General features: G+C 41.5%; 2 protein-coding genes across 9 annotated transcripts in view; both read left to right on the top strand.

Moving 5' to 3' along the window:
* The first annotated feature begins 231 nt into the window (after positions 1–231).
* LOC105725020 (cytochrome c oxidase copper chaperone) lies at positions 232–13,407 on the top strand. Of its 6 annotated transcripts, none has more exons than XR_001109183.3 (5): positions 232–438; positions 2,443–2,531; positions 10,361–10,412; positions 12,089–12,161; positions 13,260–13,407. XR_001109183.3 is itself a non-coding variant. In XM_012463937.2 (3 exons), the coding sequence occupies exons 1-2, from the start codon at positions 332–334 to the stop codon at positions 2,525–2,527; spliced, it is 192 nt and encodes a 63-aa protein (XP_012319360.1). In that variant the 5' UTR covers positions 235–331; the 3' UTR covers positions 2,528–2,531; positions 7,442–7,583. The 6 variants fall into 6 exon arrangements, 1 of the variants encoding a protein (XP_012319360.1); XR_001109181.3 differs by having other exon boundaries at positions 12,723–13,407; XR_001109182.3 differs by lacking the exon at positions 10,361–10,412.
* A 2,891-nt stretch (positions 13,408–16,298) lies between these two features.
* Positions 16,299–25,048, top strand: part of POPDC2 (popeye domain containing 2) — a 36,260-nt gene continuing 27,510 nt past the window's right edge. For 2 of the 3 annotated variants that reach the window (XM_064374662.1, XM_012463938.3), the window contains exons 1-2: positions 16,299–17,263; positions 23,309–23,417. In XM_064374662.1, coding sequence (XP_064230732.1) covers positions 16,773–17,263; positions 23,309–23,417 — 600 coding nt within the window. In that variant the 5' untranslated portion in view covers positions 16,299–16,772. The remainder of the gene's footprint in view (positions 17,264–23,308; positions 23,418–25,048) is intronic. The other variant, XM_012463939.3, reaches the window with a different exon arrangement.

Raw genomic sequence — 25,048 nt, 5'->3', positions numbered from 1 at the left:
TTGTTGTCTTGCTGCTTTCATTTTTCATGAGCCGTCCCCAAGTTGATTTAACAAATACTCTGTGACCTAGAGTTCCAGAGTGTAAATACTACAGTCCAGGTGACCTTTCAGCGGGCCTTCTTGCGCATGCGCCGAAGAGGCACCATCGCGTTAAGGCCCTAATTTTGTCTCTTCTGCGCAAGCGCTCTTTGTAAATCCCCACCTGTCAGAGAGAGGCAGGACTTCCTGTCGTTTTTAGAGCGACTGCCGGAAGTGCCTGCGACTAATCGGCTTTAACAGAGGCTGGCGTAGATTTGGCTATCTGCGCTCGTAGCTGCTTTTGGCGCGAAAGATGCCGGGTCTGGTCGACTCAAACCCTGCCCCGCCTGAGTCTCAGGAGAAGAAGCCGCTGAAGCCCTGCTGCGCCTGCCCGGAGACCAAGAAGGCGCGCGATGCGTGGTCAGTGCGCAGCGGGGAGGGCACAGCCGACGAGCCCCGGGCCCGCGGCCTGTGCCTTTCTGTGCCTCTGCCCTACGCCCTCTGCCCTCTGCCCTCTTCCGTCCACCCTCCTCATCCCTCCTTTCATTGCGGAGCTCTGGAGATAGCTACTGGGCCCTGTAGGTTTTCGTGGTCGGCTTTGTGTTGACTTATCCCATAGCTTAGTTCCTGGAAACGATGAAGAGAGAGGAGAACGGCTAGTTTCAACCATTCTTTCCTTCCTACAAATGTTTTTTGAGTATCTGTTACGGGTTAAGCACTGCGTTAGGTCCGAAAGTGTCTGTGGATAAAGATGGATCCTGATACAAAGGAGCTTAATTAATGGAGACATAACACCAATGACTTACGTGCCACGTGGTGAGGGCTATGATAGAAGATTTGTTAAGACCAAACAGTAAAGGTTTTCTGGTAATTTCTAAGGCTTTCTCCCAAAATTTAGAGACAGTAGGACACAGGGTACATTCGTTACAGTTCTGAAGAGTTCTCCTTAAGCCCTTTTAAGGCAACTAAAAGTTGAAAATCAACCAGTCTACGGCGCAGGGGACATAGTACTGAGAATAGTTATCTAGATTGGCAATCCACAAAAGGTTTGTTCTCGTTTTATATCTCATTATGGTAAATTTCCAAGGAATAACATTGCTCTATAAAGAAATAAACTGGCTGAATAATATATTTATTCTAAATGAAGGGCACAGAGAACAGCTCAATTTTTAACCTCATTAGAGTACGTCGTCTCATAACCTGAATGTGCATCTCTTCCTCTAGCCCCTTTTGTCTTCCAAAGTAGTAGATAGAAGAAAGAAATAAGTCCTATAATGAGATAATAAGAGTGTAGGAGCTCAGTGCTTTTATTAATCCTCAGTACTTTGTAAATAATACTGTGAAGGGAGAATTGAAAGACTGCAGTCTGAACAAATTGTTCCAGTGGTAACAGTAAGTGCTACTGAACCTTGAATAGTATGGCAGTATGATTAAGAGCCTGGGATCCACAGTCAGGATTTGAATCTTGATCCACTAACTTGGTGACCTTGAGCCTCGTGTCTATAAAATGGCTCTAGTAAAAGAAACCCTCTCCAGTATTATTGTAAGGGTTAATGATATAAGCCATCCCAAGTGCCTAGCACAGTATATATAGCAATAAATGAACAATGAATGCTGGCTATTATCTTCATAAGGAGCTCACTATCTCAATCTCCCATTTGCAGGCAGCTCTTGAGCTATTGAAGGATGGGTAGAGAGTTTCCATGGAAGGACAACCTATTCCCTTCTTTAAATTTCTTTTGCCTCAATTGCCTCAGACAACGTGGGTTCTTCCCAGATGTCCATAGCCAGGAGTCAGTTTTTACTTGTTATTGAATTTGGCTTAATTTGATTATTTGCTAAATCACATTTTCAGGCCCTAGAAATAAAGTTGTGTAGTCCTAGTCTTTACTTTGTGAATTTTACAAGTAAAATGTTCTTTGATCATCATGAGGGGTCTCATCTTGGTCTCCTGGTTACCAGAGCTTTTTGATGTTTATGTTTTTGGATGTCTTGTCATTAGAAGTAGATTTATTTTGTAGTATTTGAATGTAGGGCAGAATCAGAAAGTTAATTTCTTTGTGGTAATCAAAAAAATTGAGCTGTTCTCTCTGCCCTTCATTTAGCATAAATACTTTATTCAGTCAGTTTATTTCTTTATAAAGCAATGTTATTCTGTGGATGTTGACTAGAGGCAATATTTGATATGCGTGATTATTTCTTATCGGATTTCCCCCCCAAAATTACTTATCTGTGGAATGCCTTCATAGGCATGGAAATATCATAAGATCAAATAAAAACAAAGCTGTTTGATGTAATAGCATTTGTTTTAACTCCAGCTACATTCCATTATACACATGTTTTGTCTCACTCCCTATCACTATCATACATACTTAATAATATGCTTAATGTCTCTTTAGATAACAAGTACATTTTGTTTTATAGTATCATCGAGAAAGGAGAAGAACACTGTGGACATCTAATTGAGGCCCACAAGGAATGCATGAGAGCCCTAGGATTTAAAATATGAAACGGTAAGCTTCTTGCTTCAAATTTGTGTATTGCTTTACAGATTTAGCAGCAGTCAGGCTGTATTCTATTTGAAAGGTAGTTCACCTGGTTAATATAAAATGCTTAAGTATCAATTTAAAAAAAAACATGATTTTTCAGTTTGAAGGGAGTAAATTGTGTCAGTAAATTGGGAGGCATTTAGCAGATTGGGAAGAATTTAGCTTTCAAGAAAGTGTTTGACAAAAGCCTTTAGGTCTTACAGCTTTAGGAAAATTGACTGAAGGAACTTAAAGAAAAATACTGTCTTGTTTCTAATATTGTGGGACATCAGTAAATGCTTCGTGTTTTTTGTTTTGTTTGTTTGTTTGTTTTGAGACAAGGTCTCACTCTGTTATCCAGGCTGGGGTGACGAGGCACAATCACAGCTCACTGCAGCCTCAACCTCCCGGGCTCAGGTGATCCTCCCACCTCCTCAGCCTCCTGAGTAGCTGGGACTACAGATGTGGGCCACCATTCGTGGCTAATTTTTTGTATTGTGTTTTAGAGATGGGGTTTCACCATGTTGCCCAGGCTGGTCTCAACCTCCTGGACTCAAGCAATCCTCCTGCCTTGGTCTCCCAAAGTACTGGGATTGAAGGCATGAGCCACTGTGCCTTTTAAATAGCGAGTAGGTTTCCCATGGAAGTATTGCTTTCTGAAAAATGAAAATGGAATTGTAGTTATTTCTTTTGTGCCATGCTTTGTTCTAATAAAACTAAAGCTTCAGGCCATTTTTTAAAAGAACTTGGAAGTCTGAATCCAAATTTAAGTGCTGAAAGGGACCTTAAGTGATATGTGTCCAACAATTCCACAAATAAATGATATCCTTTTGTTTGGAAGCTCTTTCTTCAGTTTCTTCAGTTGTCAACTTAGCTTACATTACACCCACACACACTCTTTGCTCAGGTCGCTTCAAAAGTCTCCTTTTTAGAGAGGCTTTCCGTCAACACCCCATATAAATTAGCATCCGTTCCCCATCACTCTCTCATGGTGCTGTCCCAACAGAACTTTCTGTGAAGATGGAAATGTTCTGTATCTGCACGTGCCAGTCTGGTAGCCACTAGCCATATGTGGCTGCTGAGCACTTGAATTGTGGCTGGTGAGACTGAGGCTGGTGAGACTGGGGTACTGAGTTTTTGGTTTTTAAAAATTTTAATAGCCACATGTAGCTAGTGGCTACTCTGTTCTATACACTGCCACCTAGATATTATTATATTTTTAATCATCTGTGTTGCTTCATGGCAGCTAGAATGTAAGCTCTGAGAAAGTAAGAATTTTCTATTTCATTTATTGTCATATCCCCACCACCTATAACAGTGCCTGGCTCATAATAGGTGCCCAGAGGAGGGTTGTTAATTAAGTGAATGAATAAATGAGGAAATTAAGGCTTATGGTTATGAAATGACCCCCAAGGTGGGTTGAGCAGTAGCAGAACTGGAGCCTCAGTTTCTAGGCTGACTCTGCTTTTTGCCTCTACCCTAACTTCCACACCACACTACCACTTTTAACTTAATAATAGCTGAGAGATAATGCCAAAGCCACATGCCAGTGTATTAGTACTGGAGACCTTGGCTTCTTTCCCTTGCACCTCTTTCCTGCCTCTTTGGAATTTCGCATATGGCTGGTCTTCCTCATTGAGCTATAAAAAAGGAGGGATAAGGAACTTGTCACAAGCTGATAAGAAGTTACTGTGTAATGGAAAACAGTCTAGGCTGAAAGTCCTGAGGGCTTTATTTTTATTCTCCTGATGTTTAGTTTAGCATGTTTTTCACTTCAGCTACATTTAGCTTCATCAAGACATTAATCCTCTGAATTTCACTTATTATTTATAAAAAGAGAACCATAATACATTTTGTGATTCTATATATAGTATGGTATATCTTCTGTTGTGTATATGATGTACTTAAGTAGCTTTTAGACTAGATGGTTAAAGAAATCCCATAATGAACCATTTTGGAAAATAAGTAAATTTGAAGGGGAGTGTATTCTTAAAAAGTATAAGTGTACTTTATTAACTATTTTTAAAGATGCAACCTCAAAATTTGTACATGGTTTCCTTGTTCATAATCTAACTCCCTAGTTAGTTGTGTAAGCTATAGGCTTGTGCTGAACCTGCTTTGATAAAAAGGGATAATTAAAAAAAAGAAAGAAGTGCTAATTTCAGGAATGTCAAAAGCTTATCTTGGACTTCATCTGAACCACAAAGGTGGTACAATTGTTATAAGTGGCATATATTCAAAAGTACCATATGATATCATAGTTTTCTTTATGTTATTGGGGCAGAGTAAGAATGATGTCTGTACTTCACTTGTGTGTAAAAGAAAATGCAAAAGCTTTAGACTTAGAAAATCTACTGTTTAACTGATTGTGTGGTCTTGAGCAGGTCCTTAACTTTCTGTACGTTGGTTTCCTCATCCATAAAATGGAGGTAATAATACATGCCCAAACTACTTCATAGAGTTGTTGTGATGATTAAATGTAAAATAAATCATCTGTAAAAACCAAAACAATAGTTCAGTTGAGGTCTGTTAAGTATATGACTTGATTATGTGTTTTTGAATCCTAGTTACAAGAATAATAATCTGAATCCATATAGGACCTTTCTAAGAATTCAAACTGCCATGTTTTCCATTTTCAGTGTAATAATGTTTTTGGAACAGGACTGGGTGTTCGGATCTTCATTGGTCCCAGGTGTCCTGTTTCCCCAACCTCCATGGCAAAGTGGAGGCACAGTGAAGTCAAAAAAGACTTGCTCAAGTTAATGGATAGTGGTGGAATTAAATTAGAGTTCAGATCTTTTATATTCTCCAAATCATAGGCACTTTACACTTCACCTGTACTTAATGAGAGTTTAGTGCCAACATATTCATTTTTAGGATTGCACATAATCTTGATCTTCAATCTTAAAACCTCATTATGAATGCTAATTAGAAAGACCTGTTACTGAAATGTACAGTTGCATATAACCCAGTAAACAGGCCATTGGCTGGAGGGTGAAATCCAATACAGCTGTCTGCATTGCTATATGATAACCTCAGTTGGTATTTCTTAGACTGTTAGATCATGTTTTTTTGAGAATAGCTTTAAAGGAAAATATTTTGTGAACTTAGATCTTTCTGGTAATGATCATGAAAGTTCCTTAATTAAAAAACCTTTGTAGATTTTAATGTTATTCCTAAGTAGATCTTAATTGTACCTCAAGTGCAGTAAATGGGGAATAAAGTCTATTACACATTTTTTTATACTTAATATGAAACTAGGCTATATTCATCCAGTGATTCTTACCCAGAGGTGCATCTCAGAATTAGCTGAAGAAGGTTTTCCAAAATTCACGACTTGGGTCTTGGTCTGCACCTATTGACTGAGAAACTCCTAGACGATTTTCAAGTGGGCTCCTCTCTAATAACCACTGGCCTAAGTTTGAAGATGAATAGCAGGAATAATGCTAGGTGTAAATTATCTGAAAATTTAGTAGTAGCAAAGGCAGAGACTTGAAAACTCAAGAAAAAATAGGTATGGTGGTGATTCTAGACAATTTTTTTCTATTTTATGACTGCTTCTTTTGCTGAAAAGAGAAAGTAGAACCTAGAACCTCATTAGAAATATAAAGAGGAAATAGATGGTTACTGTCTTTCTGCCTTTGGGAGTCGAAGAAGCCTGAAGAACCCATTTTGGAGACTGAAGTCATTGAAAGAAATTAAAGGACTAGTACTGAGTAGTGGTGACACTCAATGTTAAGTTTAACAACTTAACAGTTATATGCTTAAAAATGTGCTGAATTTTACACACACACAACTGATTATGTATGAAAATATGATCTCAAGATAATCCAGAAAGAGTAATTTCTGCCATTCAAACATTTATTAATTCAATAAAAAAAGACCCTGGAAAATGCCTAGAGGAGAAAGATTATCCCTCCGGTCAAGGACATTACATCCAGAGATATAACCAAACAGGTTTACATCCAGGGTCTTCCACCACATAGCTAGCCCCTTTTGATATGTAGTCAGTAGCAAAAGTGGTTAACAGCGCTACGGACTGCTATCATTGAAAGGTTGAATAGCTTCATTGTTGGTTATCTTTTCCATCTAAACTTTTCTGAAAGTGTATTCTTCCTTTGAGCCTTTTAGGAAAGAGAGAGTTTAGAAGTTTGTATGTTGATGTGGTTTCTCTTTATCTAAACCAAATGGAGTGACCAGCTAAATGAGGGAGGTATTTGCATTAGACTTGAAGAGTTAGCTACCCCAATTTAATTACGTGCCTAGCATTGTTCTCAATCTTCTGGGATAGGCACTGGGAGCAGTGTGAGAAGCCTGACTAGATCAGCAACCGTATCTCTGCTACTTTCCCTTTTAGATTTTTCCAACTGATTTTTAAAAGAGTTGCCCTTATTTTGCCTTTGGGATTAAGTAACTTTCCACAGGAAGTGCCTTGTATACTGAGCTGACCTTCTGCCTTCTACTTTGTGGATCTTCGCCAGGCATACTTGAATCAGCAAAGAGGGGTTTGCAAGTCTTGTCTCTTAAATATCTGTAAAAATAACTGCTTTAGACTTTTCTGGAAGATATTTTTGAGAAATATATGTATCTCACACACACACCTGTATTTTATATACACATACACATATACACACACAAAGAGAGTGTGTTTTTACTTCAAAAATTTCTAAAGAGTAAACAATATCGTGAATTGAATAGTCTCAGTGATGTTTTTAGTTCGGCAAACCTAGAATTTTAAAATGTTGATTTTGAATTTTATGACTGATTTGGAATAATTAGGGCAATTAGTTAATTACTTATGTGAGGCATTCATTTCTAGTGGTCTTAATTCCCTAACTCCATAGATCTGCATGATGTTTGAAATCTGACTTTCTAAAATGAATCTTTTTCTGTAGGTGGTCTGGTGTGTGAATAAATAATTCCTGAAGAATGAAGAAGATTAATTTTGGGAGTTCTTTGATGAACTTTGATATGTGGAAAAAGTATTTATAATTTATTTTAAAAAGAAAGTAAAATATTACTAGTGAAAGATCTTAAGTTGTGTTTCTATTTTGTGTTCCTCATTTGCTCAAGTGGCTTCCCCCCACCCCGTAAACGATATATATCCAACAAATCTTGTAACATAAGGTTCTTATGTTCTTATTACTATGTCATTCTGGGAACTCGGTATCTGTTGTCAGGAGAAAGCAGATACTGATCTCAGCCAATGAAATCTCCAAAATTAGCCGGGCATGGTGGCTCACGCCTATGATCCCAGCACTTTGAGAGGCCAAGGCGGGTGGATCACGAGGTCAAAAGATCGAAACCATCCTGGTCAACAAAGTGAAACCCCGTCTCTACTAAAAATATTTAAAAAATTAGCTGGGCATGGTGGCGCGTGCCTGTAGTCCCAGCTACTCAGGAGGCTGAGGCAGGAGAATTGCTTGAACCCAGGAGGCGGAGGTTGCAGTGAGCCAAGATCGCACCATTGCACTCCAGCCTGGCTAACAAGAGCGAAACTCCATCTCAAAAGAAAAAAAAAAAAAAGAAATCTCCAAAATTAGGTGCATAGAAGTAAAAATGAATAACCCTTTACCAAATCAGAATCAGTATGGTAGCCATATCATCTCATTCAACACTTTTTTTTTTTAACTTTCTTAAAAGCAAGAACTCAACAAGCCTTTAGTCTTAATGTTTAAACCATTATTGTTATTCCTTACTAGCTGTCTTTTGGAAAAGTTAGTTTAAATTTTGGACCAAATTAGGGTTATTTGGCTTGGAAGATCTCAACTGTTTGGCATTATGAATCTGTACATGGCTAGTTACATTTTAGAATAGACTAGGATCTTAAGTGTAGTGCCTACAGGGTAGACAGTTGTCTCATTATTTAGAAGCTGGCTTAGACAAGAAGCTGAATTGGTACTAAAAGTCATTAATCAAACAGCTCAATGCTATGCCATGGTGATGTCTGGAGTTGAACAGAGTGTGATTTCCTTAGTATAGCAACCTTGTCATCCTCTTAGCTGGTTATGGGTAATGTAGTAATTGGTCATATTCTGCTTCTAAGTACATTTGAAGTCTAAAAATCTCAAGAACAAAAGATATTGAGAACATAACTAAGAGGATGTGTAAAGTTCATGTGTCATTGTCTGACAGGAAAAGTTCCTCCTTTATAAAATAAGGAGCTGAATCAGAGGATTCCTTAATATTCTTTCCTAATTCATTAAGAGCATGGCTTTGATGTATGACAGACTTAGGTTCAACAGCTGGCTGTGTGACCTCAAGCAAGGCGTAGCTTCTTTGGGTCTGCTTTTCTCAGCTGAAAACAAAAACAAAAACAAAAACAGGTATAGAAGTAATACCTAACTTCCAAGATTGTAAGTACTAATTAAAAATTATGTATATAAAACCTTTGGCACAGTAGTTAGCACTGAATATTTATTTGGATATAATACTTTTAGTAAGCACTTTATGGTTTACAGAGATAATCTAGGTGAAGAATAGAATCTTGGACAATTAAGACAGGTATGAACTAACTTCCCACCCAGTACAGATCTTTGGCAGGTGGTTATCCAAACTCTGCTTGAATATGTACTGGAATTACAAAAAAGAAAACAAAAAATCAACAACCTTATCACCCATTGTTAATTTCTAATATATACTAGTCCAGACTTTTCCTATACATTTACACATTTTTTTAAATAAAAATTATGCTACATATTTTTAATGAGGTTATAACATTATCATGTTTTTCTCCTAATGTATTTTACCATCAATGAGTATAGGTCTGTCTACAGTGTCATTTGTATTGACTATATGTAAATTCATTCTGTGACTTACCATAATTTAACCAATACCCTATTTTTTTTTTTGCACATTTGTACATTTATTCATTAAACAAATACTTTATATAGAGTGCCTTCTGTATGTCAGATGCCATTCTAGGAATTTGGTCTCAGTCTGGAACAGGATATATGTCAGATAACCTAAATTCTGAGTTTTTGTTTGTTTTATTTTGTTGGTTGGTTTAATGGAAACATAATAAGGAAGAAATCACCTGAAATCCCACCAGTCTACAATAGGACCTCTCTTCGATGACATTCTCATACCTCCCTCTTTCCCTCCCTCCCTCTTTCTCTCTCTCTCTCTCCCCCTCATCCCCCGTGTGTGTGTGTATACACACCTTTTACTTTTTTCTTTTGGCTACTCTGTAATAATAGTACAATAGAAGTCTCCTTAGGAAGAGTCTTTACAAGCATCCTTTACTAATCACTCAGCTAAGGTTGGGCCAGAGACCATGCATGTTTTCAAGGCTTTGGGTGAGGACTGCCCTCAAATGATTTCTAGAAAAAATATATCCATTTGCACCTTAGTATCTGAGAGCACTGATTTCCGTAATCTCTGAGCAACACAATTTTTTAAAACTTGCCAGTTTGGTATGTTTGCCTGATTTGTAAAGGAACTAAAAGCACCCTTTTTGACCTCTGCAGCAGTTAAAAGTATGTCTCACAAGACCCTCTGCCCACCCTTTCCTAGTGCTTAAGCCTTCCCAAAGATGATGTGCAGCATTTCGGTAATAATGGTAAGAGATGTTACCATAGTAACTTGAAAAATGAAGAACTTGGGTCTCATAGTGGGTAACAACCACATTCTACTACACCTCTTTGCTAAGCGCTTGCTCTTCACAATAATGACTAAACTCAACATGGATATATTCACACTATTCTCTCTAGTCCCCCCTTTGTCTAACCTTGAAATGTTAGACTTGAAGATTGATGAAAACAGGATCATATCCTTAAGCAAGGCCTATCTTTGGATTACTGTGTCTTTCACAGGTCTGATGTGACCTCTGATGTGATGGAAAAAACCATGATCCTTATTTTACTGGTAAGTATAGGTGCTCAGAGAGGTTAAGGAAGTCACCCTGATCCAATAGCTGGTAACCTGTGATGTGAGTCTAGGTCATTAGAGTTGAAGCCCAGTGTTCTTTGGTGTACTAGTTATCCAGTATAAACATCATGTGTTTGTAGTTATAAATTCATTTAATGCATACTTAGTGAAGGGCTGTTATTTACAGGGAACAGCCCTACTGTTGATAATTCATGTGTGAATCAGACCCTTTGTTTAAGATGAGAGGTGGTTTGATTTATCACTTACTGAGGGCATACTATATACCAACTATACAGAGTAGTCGGAGATTAGTAGTAAGTTATAGACTCTTCCCTCAAAGAGCTTACAGTCTAGTGGATATAAGTATATACACCATAAAAATATAAATTGAATACTCAGTGGTATGATGAATATTCCAAGATGGTTTTCTAAACAGGGTACATCTGTGATTATGCCTAGTATTTATTTCTTTAGCTCTTAAAAACTGCTAGATATTCCATCTGTGTCTATTATGGTGCTTTTGATAGCAAGTAATAGAAAATCCTCATAAGGAAAACTCACATAGCTGGAAGTCCAGTTTGAGTCAGCTCTAGATGTGGTGATATCACAGGGTCACTGATTTCATCCAAGACTCAAGTTATTTTCATCTCAGAGCTTTCTCGTCCAGGACTGATGAAGCCGGTCATGTGCTTTCTTGTTCAAGTCCAGCAGAAGAGAGAAATCATTCCCTGGGCATAGACTCTTAGTCCCTTTTTTTAAGGTCTGATTGAATCAAATAAGGTTATATGTATTTTTATGGACCAGTAATAGTTATCAACAGAATACCTTATGCTGATTGGCTTACACAAGATCTCTCCCCACCCCCACCCCCCTGCCCTGCCCCACTCTCCTTAGATCCGTGTGTAGGTTAGATATCTGGACAAAACAGATTCTGTCACAGTTGAGGAAGAGGTATATGGATATTGAATAGACGGTTTTCCACTAATCTTGTTCACCTAACAGGTCACCCTAAACAGTCAAATTGAGTTTATAGGAGGAATTCTTCTCATAGTTGACTCAAAATTTAGAGAGAAAATTATTGGTAGAGCATAATAATTCCGATGTTCAGTTTTTATAGAATAAGACAATTAACAGATGTTCAGAGAACTGTTCTCTGAAGAGTTGTCCTTAGGGAGATCTGAATTAGTATGCTTTCAACTGCAAGCACTAGAATACCCAACTATACTGACACAACAGATACAGAAGAGTAATTTGTCTCCCTGTTAGGAAGTTTGGAGATTAAAACCTCCAGGTTTAAGACAGTGGCTCAGTGGTGCTTTCAAGAATTTAGCCTTGGCTGGGTGTGGTGGCTCATGCCTGTAATCCCAGCACTTTGGGAGACTGAGGCTAGAAGATTGCTTGAGTCTTGGAGTTCAAGACTGGCCTGGGCAACACAGTGAGAACCTGTCTACAGAAAATGTAGAGACACAGTGAGAACCTGTCTCTACAGTTACATGTCTGTAGTTTCAGTTACTTGGGAGGCTGAGGTGTTGAGCCCAGGAGACTGAGGCTGCAGTGAGCCGTGATTGCGCCACTGCATTCCAGCCTGGCTGACAGAGCAAGGCCCTGTCTTAAAAAAATAAACCAACCTAGGCTTGTTCTATTTTTCTGCTCTTTATCCTTCTCATCCTTAGGCCTATCATATCTCATGACTATGGTAACTTCAAGTATTACGTCATCACACAACTATTCAAGCCTGGATGAAAGGTAGGCTTGCTGTCTATCAGGGAATATCCTTTTTCCCAGAAGCTCCCCTACTTACTTTCTCTTCCATCTCATTGGTCACATGCCTACTCTTGTGCCAGTCACTAACAAGGGGAATAGATACTGTGCTTGGCTTCAACCAATCTTAGTTCAGGCTATGGCAACTTGGGGAGGAACCCACCTTCCTTAACATATTGCACAAGCAAAATTAGAGTTGCATAAACTAAAGCAAAAGGGGAAATAGCTATGGAAGACAACCAATAGTGTCTGCTTAAGATCAACTTGACACTTTGTGTCCAGAGCATAAAATTATGCTTCTGTTCATTTTAGTAGCTTTATTAGGAAAGCGTTAACCTCAAGCTCAGTGTTTCTCAAACTATGTGGTGAAGAACTAGCTTTTTCCCCTCAATTCATCACAGACCTACGCTAGGAAAATGAAATAAAAAACCCATACAGATTTAAAAATATACAAACCCAGAATTTTTGTTAGTTCAAAGGCCATAGTTTCTCTGTGAAATTGCTATGAAAATGTCTAAACCCTCACAGTTTCTGTCCTTATTCCAGCATGGACCAGTAACAAACAGTTTGAAGACCAGGCTGAGTTCATGACCACACTTGAGAGGCACTGTTGACTCCGCTGACTTCATAAGCTGTCCCCAGCCTGACTCACCTGCCTCTTGTCTGGTGCTCCTTTTGATTCACCTACAACAAGGTGTTCTCTGTATCAGAATATGCCACGTATTTTGTTTTACTTCTGGGATTGACTTTATAATCTGTTCTTTCTTCCTGGAATGCCCTCCTCTAGCTGGGGAACACCTACTCATCTTTTTAGACCAGCTTAAAAGTCACCTTCCCTGTGATGTTTTCTCATGAAAAAAATATTTTTTTAAGAGACAAGGGTATCCCTATAGTGCCTGGGCTGGTCTCAAACTCCTGGGCACAAGTGATCTTCCCACCTCAGCCTCCCAAAGTACGAGGATTACAGACATGAGCCATCATGCCCCAAACTCATGGATTTTAGTTAGGTTATAGCAGTATAGTAAAAGTCCCTATAGACTGAATTATTTGCTCTCTCATCAGTGTTTTTTCTTTGAATCCTAGGTACACTTATTTTACTGGATTGCAGTTTCTGGGTCAGTATCCCAGAATAGACTGAAAGTTTATCGAAGTGATAATTGTCTTATTCATCTTTATATCCCCTGTTCTTGGAACACATAGTTTGTCCTGAATAAATGCCTATTGAATTGAATCAACTCAACAATGAGAAAACTTGTGGTTCTTTCCTTTTTTCTTTCCCAGATTTCTTTTTTATTGTGCTTCTGCCTTCATATTTGTGTATTTCCTTATAAGAACTTACCATTTCGACAGACAGTACATTTTTCCTTCCTTTTCCATCAAATCTGGACTTGAAAACAAATAAGACACAACTTTTCATTGTTGTATTCTGATCACAGGTCACTATTACTGCAGGCCACGTGTGGGGTTTTTGCACCCATGATTCTCTGACGTATGCCACCCTAACATCATACTCAAATTTCCAGCAGGAATAGATGAGCTTGTATGCAGACATATAAACTCCCAAAAGTACCTGATAGGATGCTATTAATACATTGTAGAGAGTATACAATTCAGAGACACACTGACCTAGGCTTTAATCTTTATTCACATACTGACTAGCTTTGTGACCTTGGGCAAGTTCCTTGGCCTCTCTGAGCCTGTTTCTTCTACTTTTTTTTAAAAATAGGCATAGTAAGATAACATGAGGAAACAATAGCTGCTTGATAAATGTTAGTACCCCCTGCTGAGATAGCACATATGTGGATTGACAGGAAAGCAGGCTGAGTGCAGTCTGGGCAGCAGGACAAGTGAACCATAGAGTTAATGGGTCTGCCTGTCTCTTTAACGGGTCAGGGCCAACCTATTTGGCAGGTCTCCTAAGAAAGATGAGCTGCTTTGAAATTCTATCTTGGGCAGAGCCTTGGTTACTTCTCCATTTCTGTGCTTCTGACTTCCCTGCTTACAGCTGGCAGGGACAGCTACTCTGGAAGCTCAGGGGTTGCATGTCTGTGGTGGAAGAATGAGCAGCTGCTGCTTGTTAAAATAGGGGGATTGGTTGGGAGGCAGGCAAGTGACATAAAAGCAGTATATGGAAATCCCCAAACTCCACTGTTCAAGTGACATTGAGTCCAAATCATGTCCATGGAGTAGCCTCAATGGCATTTCTTCTCCAGACACTCTAGCGCTTTACTGATTTTTTTTCCCTCTTAACTTTAAAAAGGAGGAGATAGGGTGTACATTTGTTGGTCCGATGCGACTTTAATTAGGTTAACAAAACTGGCTTTCTTCAACATGCCATGCATTTTCATACCTCGGTGCCCATGCTTCTGCTGTTCTCACCACTAGAAATCCTGTTCTCCCTCTACCTACCTGGTGAATTCAACCCCTAAACCTCAAATTAGAAGCCAGCTCTTCTTTGCATCTTTTCTTCCTGAGGCCACCCTTCCTTCTAGGCTGCCACCATCCTTCAAACTTAACTTGGTTATTGTGCTTCACATACTGAATTGCCTTTGTTTTTGAGGTCTCTTTACCCTAACAGGGTGAAAGTTTCTCTTGAGGATCTTTGATCCCCAAGTTCTTAGCTCATGGTAGGCACTCAATAAATAATTGTTGAGTGAAAACATCTCCTCCTCACCATATTTCACAATTTCTAATTTCTCATAAATTTTCCTCAAGTTATAGCAGCAGTGTAAAAGTTCTTATGGATTGAGTCCTTGATTAGTTCTGGAGGTTACTGAGCACCCTGGCTGTACTTCAGGGGCAATAGGAGTAATGGTAGTAAGTGCTAACCCAGCAGCAGGGAAGGGGAATCAAGGAGTCATTTGGAAGCCATAGAGTCAAATTTCTTTTTTTTCTTTCTCTCTTGTTTTTTTTTTTTAAGACAGAATCTTGCTCTGTCACCCAGGCTGGAGTGCAATGGTGCAATTTTAGCTCACCACAGCCTCTACCTCCCGGGTTCAAGCGATTCTCAGCCTTCTGAGTAGCTGGGACTACAGGTGCCTGCCGCCACGCTCAGCTAATTTTCATATTTTTAGTCGAGACAGGGTTTTGCCATGTTGGCCAGGCTGGTCCCAAACTCCTGACCTCAAGTGATCCACCCACCTTGGCCTCCCAAAGTGCTGGGATTACAGTTGTGAGCCACTATTCCCAGCCAACATTTCTTAGCTTAATGTTTGCATACTCCAGCTTTATCTCTTGGCAGCTCATAGTAGATTCCTAGGTTCAACCAGAAGTTCCTTGAAAATTGTCAGACTTCATAGAAGTGTGGAGTTGAGAGTCACAGATCTAGTCCTTTACTTTCACTTACTGGCAAACCCCTTGGGACAGAGTATTAAGATAGAATTTGGTTCTAATTTGATAGAATTGGGTTCAAATCCTGGCTCTGCCACTTACTATCCATGGGAACTTGTTACCTCTCTGAGCCTCAGTTTCTTCCAGATCTAGAAGGAGAATAATATTTATTTTGAAAGGTTGTTGTGACAACTAACTTATAAGTATATAAAATGCCTAATCTAAGTTTGGCACTTCATGGATGTTTAATAGGTGGGAATTATAATTTGGAAACACTGGAGTGGGTGGGACGATGATCTGGGCAATGTATGATTACTTGTTTACAACTACCAGATCCAGATATATGTAGGGAAACATCAGCTTGGAACTCAAAAAGCTGCTTTACATAGCTACTTTTGTTAAGTGGATGTCAAATAAATACCTAATGATATTTGCAGTGTGACTTAATAAAGGCCTTCAGGGGTTTTCCAGTTTTCACTGTTAGGATTTTTTCTGATAATAGTCCCATACTTTCCTTCTCTGATGTGTCCTCCTCACTCAGGAGTGCTGTCTGGCTGTCCCCACAGGGACCTCGGGACCTGCCTGAGGCATTAAGGTGAATTCTGTGCTCACTTTTCCTTTCTCTCTCTGTCTGCCTCTCTCACCCTGAGGTCTTATCTCGTCCTCTGAGAGGTATGTTAAGTGCTCTGCCAGGCTGCCTGTGCCTGGCCTGTTTTTTCTCACTGCCAGTACCTCTTGGATTCCAATTCCAAACATGGTATCCGTCTGGGGTCACCCTTTCTTCCGGTGCCAAGAGAGAACACATTCCAAATGGAACACAAGTGTGCCTCCCATGCTGGCGCTCTGCATTCTGCTTGGGAAAAACAGAGAGCAGGATGTGGCCGCTTCATCCCACGCTGCTGGGCTTTTCAGTCCTATAGTCCTACTATCCCTTGCGACTATTTAGGTTTCTCTGCTAAGAACCAAATTTGAAGACCGCCCTAAGAAACACAGAACCAAGAAAGCTTGCCAGAGCTCTGCAGGGAGAGCCAGAGCGCTGCTGAGGGAGAGAGAAAGGGAGAGTGAGAGAGCGAGTTTTTGAATTCTCCATGAAGTGTGCTGTGTTCCATCATTCATTCCCAAAGCCACTGGAAGCATTCCTTCCCGGAAAGGTGGAGTTGGTGATGAGAAGCCGGAGGTGAGAAGACCCCTGGGATTCATTCATTTTCTGAATTTCCTATGTGAGGACAGTATTAGAGCCCAGTGAGGCTTTGAGAGGCCTCAAAGATGAGCGCCAACAGCAGCACAGTGGGCCAGCTTCTCTTGCAGGGTTCAGCGTGCATTAGCTGGAAGCAGGATGTGGAAGGGGCTGTCTACCACCTAGCCAACTGCCTCTTACTTCTGGGCTTCATGGGGGGCAGTGGGGTGTATGGATGCTTCTATCTTTTTGGCTTCCTGAGTGCAGGCTACCTGTGCTGCGTGCTGTGGGGCTGGTTCAGTGCCTGTGGCCTGGACATTGTTCTTTGGAGCTTCCTGCTGGCCTTGGTCTGCCTGCTCCAGCTGACACACCTGGTATACCGCCTGCGCGAGGACACCCTCCCTGAGGAGTTCGACCTCCTCTACAAGGCGCTGTACCTGCCCCTGCAGGTGCCCCTACAGACATACAAGGAGATTGTTCATTGCTGCGAGGAGCAGGTCTTAACTCTGGCCACTGAACAGACCTATGCCGTGGAGGGTGAGACACCCATCAGCCGCCTGTCCCTGCTGCTCTCTGGCCGGTAAGCTACTCTGCATTGCTCAGAATTTCTTTCCCCAGCCCACACTTATCACTTCCTAGTGTGGCCCTTTCCATTTCATGTCCCTTTCCATTGAGGGAAGGATGTGACAAGTCAAACAAACCAAAATAGATTATTCTAAGAGTGGAGTTGCTTCCTCTTTCTTGGTATTTTCCAAGAAGAAACCAGTTCATGAGGCACCTTCTTGGTTGCCCAGCATGATTGCATGTGCACTTGCTGCTGGAAGGTTTGCAGTGAGTGTGTTTTGAGCCTGGGCCGTAATAACCCCTCTACCACCACCACACACATATCAGCGTGTGAGGCCTAAGCTGCAGCAATATCTCTGTAAGCTTTGGAAAACTAACATTTCAGTAAGGTTAATCTGTTCCTTATTCAAATTCAACATTTGCTAACCACCAACTATGTTCAGGGAACAATGCCAGAAATGGGAGGTCAGGGTAGGGGAGTAGTTCTCATAAACCCTGTTCCCTGCCAAGACATCAAGGAAACAGCCCAACTTGTGTTTGGGATACCTGTATGCAGCCAGGTAGGGAGAGTGAATACCCCTTGCCCACCTTTCCATTTCCAGTTGTTCTATTGAGGTTCTTGCAGACCAAGAAGCCGAGTATAGTACTGTAAATCTGAGGGCCCAAGAAAGGGAGAAGAGAAGTGATGCTCGCATCTATCTCATTAAGGCTTTTGTAGAAGCACTGCCTCTTTTGGAGAAGGTTGACAGTCAGATATGGGCAGAAATAGTCTTAGTGAGGATCAGTGTCTGCCAACTCAACCTGGATGTGAATGTTGGTCATTGATATCTTCTGAGAAAATATCATGGGGCTCTGTGCTGCACACTTGGTAGGCATTTGTAGATTTTTGGATACTACCCTAGTGGCCCTTAAGCCCCACAACCCCCACTCCACCAGCTTTCTTGAGACCAGGAGAATGTGGTAGAAAAGGCAAGATGGGAATCAGAAAGCTTCAATTCCAAGAAAAAAACAAATCAAATCCAGATAATACTGCCAACCACACAATGGGGACAAAGTTTGACAATGATGCTAATGGTACTACCACTGCCGCTAATAGTAATAATACACGTTTATGTATTCGTTTATAGAACCCGGGGTATCATGTATATATGTTTTGATTTTGTTTGAACTCAGAGGTCCTGGGTTGAGTGAGCTATGAGGGGAGACATTTGTGGGGAGACATTTCATTTCATTTATGGGTGAACTGAAAGTGTAAACCAATGCGATTGTTTGTAAACAAATATAGGTGTAAATACAAATACGTGTAACTACTGCAAAAATGTTTGCCACCTATCGTTCCATGCTTAAAGACAATTTACAATTTAGAGAGCTTGCTCATTCGTGAGACCCATGATGTTATTTGCCCCTTGTAGCACATCTGTTCAAAGGAGGAAATAAAGACTAGCGGAAGTGCTCCCTCCAGTGAGGGGTGCTCATTTGCTGGAAGCGTGTACAGTTACTGTAGAGTTCAGGTAGGATAGAATACTGTGGACTTCTATAAGAACACTTTCCTGTGAAGGGGAGGGGGGCTTGCCCCTCAGTTTATCTTTTCCAGGTATGCTTAGCATCAAAAGGCTGAGTTAGAAATTGGACAATTTTGATTTTTTTTTCTTGCCTTTCAAGGTTTGGAGTAAGGGTTTTGTTATCTTTCAATGTCACCCTGTCTTGGCTTTGCTAAGCTGGACATAGGGGAAAAGGCTTCTAGTCTATGACTGGGCTCTAGTTTTAAAGGAGAATCGCTGAATCTTGGGCTGGTTACAGTGAGGGAGCAAACACCTCAAAGCAGCAGACAAGAACTTTGTGCCAGGAAGTGGGGACTCTCGTGCAGACTTCCCCATCTCACATGCACACCTCTCTAGAGTCCTTTGCTCACACCTCAGAAGTCTTTATTTTAATAAAAGAAACCAATCTTTCAAAACTCAGAGAGGAAAAGTGACTTCCTCAAAGTCTGTCACCCTGTTAAGCACTGCTTACTGTTAGACAGTTTCTCTCATATAAAATTCAAAACACAAACTTCCATATACACAACCCCCTGAGTAGGCAACTATCTAAGCTATTCATATAGGAGAAAATCATTCATCATCCAGTTGATCAAGAAGGAAGAAGAGACAAATGATAAAGGGCACAGCATTCCAATTTAAATGGCTTTGGCGAGCCACAAAGACTCATTAGACGTTATTTATACTCTACGGTTGTCACTCCTTGGTGACTTGCCTGGGTGGCCAGCATCCTTGCCTAAGGATCTGACGTTTGCTGCAGCAGCGCCATTCTCTTCTGCTGTCTTCCTTTCCTAGGGGAGCTTTTCAGTGAGGTTTTGATCCCCTTTTATGGTGACACAAGTGCATTTGTTCCTTGGTTGCCTTTGTTCATTTGTTCATCCTTCCTTTTTGCCTTCATTCTTTCCTTTTTTTCCCCCTTCCATACATATTTATTCAGAGCGTGAGGGATTAGGGATGCAGTGTTAAATATGAAAAATATTGTCCTACACTCACGTAGCTTACAGTCTATCAAGAAAGTCTGTAGTTAATGTTTGTGGTAATGATTGATGTCGTGAGTGTTTCCACAGAGAAGTGCAAAATGCAAGAGGAGCATGTAACTGATGGATCTAACTTTTCTGGGGAGGTCAGAGAAGACTTCCTGGAAGAATGAATGTTTAGGCTGAGACCTGAGGAGAAGAGGTCCAGTTAGAGACAAAATATGTGAAGACCCCGATATGAGAGAACATGGCATTTCATTTTTACTCAGGGAAGTTCTGCCAGGTTCTATATATATTACCTGACCTTGTAGGGGCAAGTGTGTTCGTATCATCAGAAGCTATGGGCCAACTCCAGCCTTAGCTTGGTTTTGAGACCTATGTCCCCTCCTGTCTTCCAGCTTTAGGCTGTCAGATAATAGGTACAAAGATTATGTAAGAGAACACTTGTAAAGTGTCTAACAGAGCCTGGCATATAGTGGACTTCCACTTCCTTCATTAAAAGCAAGGCTCAGGAGTGCTGGTATCCCATTGCCTAGGACTTATCACATGGCAATGGTTAGCAGCCAGGGAAGTAAGGAAATGTTGATTTTTGCTCTGCAGTCCCGTGTCCAGTTACAATCTAGTACCATTAAGGAAGAGAAGAAAGTAGATACTGGAGAACAGACTGCCACACTAGATTTCCCAGATCTTTGTTCATCCCGTCTTTATCTGCTTCTCAATACCTTTTGCATCCCTCAAAATTCAGCTCAAATGTCATTTCCTTCAAGAAGTCTGCTGCCCAAAGAGAATCAATCTCTTTCCCTCTTCTGTTACTTTTCCACAATAGCACCTATCACACTGACTTGCAGCTAGTTATTTATGTGGCTGTGACTTCCACTAAATTACAAAATTCTCAAAAACAAAGACCAGATTATACCCATCTCTGGATTCCCAGATCTCCAGGAACATGGGAGATGCTCAATGAATATTTGTTAAGCCAATAAACCTCCAGAAATAATGGAAGGGTACCTACCCCAAATGGACAAGGTGTACCTTGGAGATCTTTTTCATCTTCCCCCTTTGCCTAATAGAGGCACCCCATTGCCTGATATAACTCACTTTAGAAGAAAGTTTAAAGATAGAACTCTGAGTTTTCTGGGCAGGGGTTGGGGGACAGGGGAGGATAAAGCCCATGTTGGATTCTAATTTTTTCCAGATGTGATATCACATCTGAAATACACTCCCTGTCCCCAGGCATCATCAATGATAGGCCATCAGTTCTAACAAGTTCTCATGGAATGCAGTCCCCCTACCCTGCAGGGGCAAAGCACTAGGCTAGGTATAGCCACAAGGGTACAGAGGCAGCAAGCAGCAATAGAGAGACTCCTAACTCCTTAAGTTGTGAAACCAAGCCTGTGGTCATGGGCAAGTCAAGAGCTGTTTAACCTATTGGTAGTATGGGATAAGAATATTCATAAAATTAAAGCAAATATATTAATTAGGATTTCTGACTAAAGCCACAGAAACCCGCTCTAGCTAGCTGAAGGGGGGAGGGTAAGGTCTTCATTTAAAAAGATAAAAGGATTTCTCATGAAACTCAAGGAAAGACATGCACCTGAGCCTCAGGTAGTACTAGAAACAAGGACATGTCCTACTACTAGGACATTTTATGTGATTTCAAGTTTCTTTTCTCTATAGCCAATTGGGACCTATGCTTTTTCAAAGTCTGAGTTATGTGATGAAAACATTTTTTTTAAGTTTCCTCAAGGAGGAGTGTGTTAGTTTTGTTAATGCCCGATAATTGTCCCCATCCAAGGCATGATTTACAGTCAATTCCATTTCCAAATTCCCAGAGAAGGAATTTGATTGGCTTAGCTTGAGTTAGGTGTTCACCCTGGGACCATCAACTGGATAGAGTGTGTGGGATCTCATTGTCTAAAGAAACAAGCTGTTATTGTCACCTATGGTTAGAGAGGTCAGGGAAGGTGTCATGCTGGGGGAGTTCACTACCTACCCGAAGCTCTGGTAATAGGGTGGCAACAGGGCGTTGTGCTAAGAACATAGAATTTTAGTTCTGCCACTTGATCGCTATGTAACCCTAAGCTTGCCACTCAACCCTCCTGAGCACCAGTTTCCTTAGCTATAAAATACAGAAAAGAATAATCTACCTTGAGGTATTGTGAAGATTATATAAGAGAACACTTGTAAAGCATCTAGCAGAGTCTGGCCTATAGTAGACTTCCACTTCCTTTAAAGTCTACAAAGTGATTAAATGTAAGCATGGATCATCATGTAGCTACTGGGAAGGGAGAAAGGAGAATCTGTGGAGCAGCAGCAACCAACAGAACTTTCTGTGATGACAGAAACATTCTAGATCTATGTTGTACAACATTGTAGCCACAGGCCATATGTGGCTATTGAGCACCTATAATGTAATTAGGTGAAGAACTGAATCTTTAAATTTATTTAATTTTAATTAACGTAAATGTTGTAAACTTAAATAGGCAGCAGAGTTTTTTTTGTTTTTGTTTTTGTTTTTTGTTTTTGTTTGTTTGTTTTTGAGACAGAGTTTCCCTCTCTCACCCAGACTGGAATGAAGTGCTGTGATCTTGGCTCACTACAACCTCTGTCTCCGGGGTTCAAGTGATTCTCCTGCCTCAGCCTCCTGAGGCACTGGGATTACAGGCACCCACCACCATGCCCAGCTAATTTTTAAATTTTTAGTAGAGGTGGGGTTTCACCATGTTGGCCAGGCTTGTCTAGAACTCCTGACCTCAGGTAATCCATCCACCTCAGCCTCCCAAAGTGCTGGGATTACAGGCGTGAGCTACCACGCCTAGCCAGCAGCAGAGTTCTTGAGCAGTAGTTTCCATCCTGGCTACACATTAGAAACACTGGGGAGATATAAATACTAATAGCATCCAGATCCTACGTAGAGGGATTCTTGTTTAACTGCTCTGGGATAAGGCCCAAGCCTAGGTGCTTTTTGTTTTTTTAAGGTGGAGTCTCCCTCTGTCGCCAGGTTGGAGTGCAGTGGCACAATCTTGGCTCACTGCAACCTTCACCTCCTGAGTTCCAGCAATTCTCCTGCCTCAACCTCCCAAGTAACTGGAACTACAGGCATGTGCCACCATGCCCAGCTAATTTTTGTATTTTTAGTACTGACAGGGTTTCACCATGTTGGCCAGGATGGTCTTGATCTCCTGACCTCGTGATCCGCCTGCCTCAGCCTCCCAAAGTGCTGGGATTACAGGCGTGAGCCACCGCACCTGGTGCCTAGGTTGTTTTTTAAAAGCTTCCCTGGGGCTTCTACTCTGCAGCCTGAAATTGAGAACCACCAGTAAGGAGGAGGAGGAGGAAAATGAGGGTTCAGGAAGTCTCAATGTGTTCCTTCTCTGAACTGCTTGCATGCAGTAACTAAGCTAGTCTAGCTTTGGGTTTTACCATGATTTTGGCAAAGTGTTTCTAAATGAAGATTCATACTAATCAATGACACATAACTTCAGCATAGGCAACTTCGGAAGCCATTTTTCTTTTCCCACATGACCTCTTCTCTTCATTTGCCAGGGTTCGTGTGAGCCAGGATGGGCAGTTTCTGCACTACATCTTTCCATATCAGTTCATGGACTCTCCTGAGTGGGAATCACTACAGCCTTCTGAGGAGGGGGTGTTCCAGGTAACAGGGAGCCCCGTGGCAGCACTGCATCACCGTGTCCCACTGCAGCCCAGCAATATCCGTGCCTCCATGTTTCCCCTCTCACGTCTGTCCTTCCAGCGTGAAGCTACAGGTGGGGGCACTCTTCCTCTGTGGAAAGAGTGCCTGGGCTCCTAGCCACAGGTGAGGGAGGGGAGCCAAATGCTGGCTCCTGGGTAGACCATGTTACTTGTATGCATGAAGTCTCTGGAAGACCCTAGTGCCACAAGATAAAAACCCACATTCCTTACAGGTAACAAACCTTTTAGTGATCTCCAGCCACATTTCCAGCCCTCCCTCCTTCATATTTTTTGCTCGTACCAGCCATGCTGAACCACTAGTACTTCCCTAAACACACCACATTGTTTTGCAACTGTATCCTTGTCCTCTACTCTCCCCTCTACCTGAAACGCATTTCCCCTTCTAGATGAGACCATGACACCTCACTTCCTCTGTGAAGCCTGTCCAGATTGACCTCACCAGTTTCCACCCCACAGCCTAGTGCTCCTGTGTGCCTGTTTTGGTCCTGTTACTTATGCTAACTGGTGCACATCTTGCTCTCTGTTCTAACAATCTGGTCTCCTTTCTGTCTTCTACGTAGTGAACTCTTTGAAGTAAAAATCAAGGCTTTTCCCTGTCTGTCCCCAGACTCTAAAGAAAAGTACCTGGAGCACAGTAGCTGTTCAGTAAAGAATTGCTGGACTGGTTTGCCACTAGGAAGCTGGTGTCCCAGAGGACTCCATGGGGCATTCACATATATGCTCCAACGCGGGTGCCTGGCTGCCTGGCCCCTACTCTTATCTTTGCCAATCCCTCAGACTTTGGTCACTTCCTTTGTAGCTCTCACTTATTGAATGGCTAGCATGTGGCAGGCACTACATGTCATATTACCTCATTGATTCTCACAACTCTATGGGTTGAATATGATTATTACCCCATTTAACAACTGAGGAAACTAAGGCCCAAAAGCATCAAGTAATTTGCCCAGCGTCTTCAGCTAGAAAGTGGCAAAGCCAGGTTGCCTGGATCTACCATTTCTGTTCTTTATTAAAATGGGAGGGTCACCAGAAGAGTAGAGTTTACACACACACACACACACACTCATGCACACACGCATGCACACACTCACTTGCCCTTTTAAGGACTCCTCTGCCTGGATAGTTTGCTGGAACTGGAAACACTGGGTTCCATGTGTCGCCTACTACTTTTATCAGGGAGTCCCTCAAGCCAACATATGAGCCAGCCCCGGAACAGACACACACCAGGCATTGCCACCTGGCAGGGCCTGCTTCCGCCCCCACCCTGACACTTGGCTCTGTGATAATGGAGCCTGAGAGGCAGTCTTGATCCCATTGCCAGGGCCACCAGCCACAGATCCCCTTCCATCATGTTCCTTCCCTGACCTCCCTCCACACACCCTCTCTAACTAGCCCAGAAACCTCCTTCAGGAACTCCCTCAGGCACATGAGAACCTCCAGGAGGGCTGAGTCAGGTCCTGAGCCAGCTGGACCAGGGCTCTTTCTGACACTGACATGGAGGAACAGGTGGTGGGTAAGCTGGGTGTCCTCCCCTAAATTACGCTCAAGAGGCAGGGCTGTAACCCCACATGGCCT

The sequence above is a fragment of the Aotus nancymaae genome, unplaced genomic scaffold (assembly GCF_030222135.1).
Source record: "Aotus nancymaae isolate 86718 unplaced genomic scaffold, 86718_ANA_hifiasm-v0.15.2.pri h1tg000011l, whole genome shotgun sequence".
Classification (NCBI taxonomy): domain Eukaryota; kingdom Metazoa; phylum Chordata; class Mammalia; order Primates; family Aotidae; genus Aotus; species Aotus nancymaae.
Note: the sequence above shows the minus strand (reverse complement) of the source record. Positions and strands in the feature narration are given on the sequence as shown.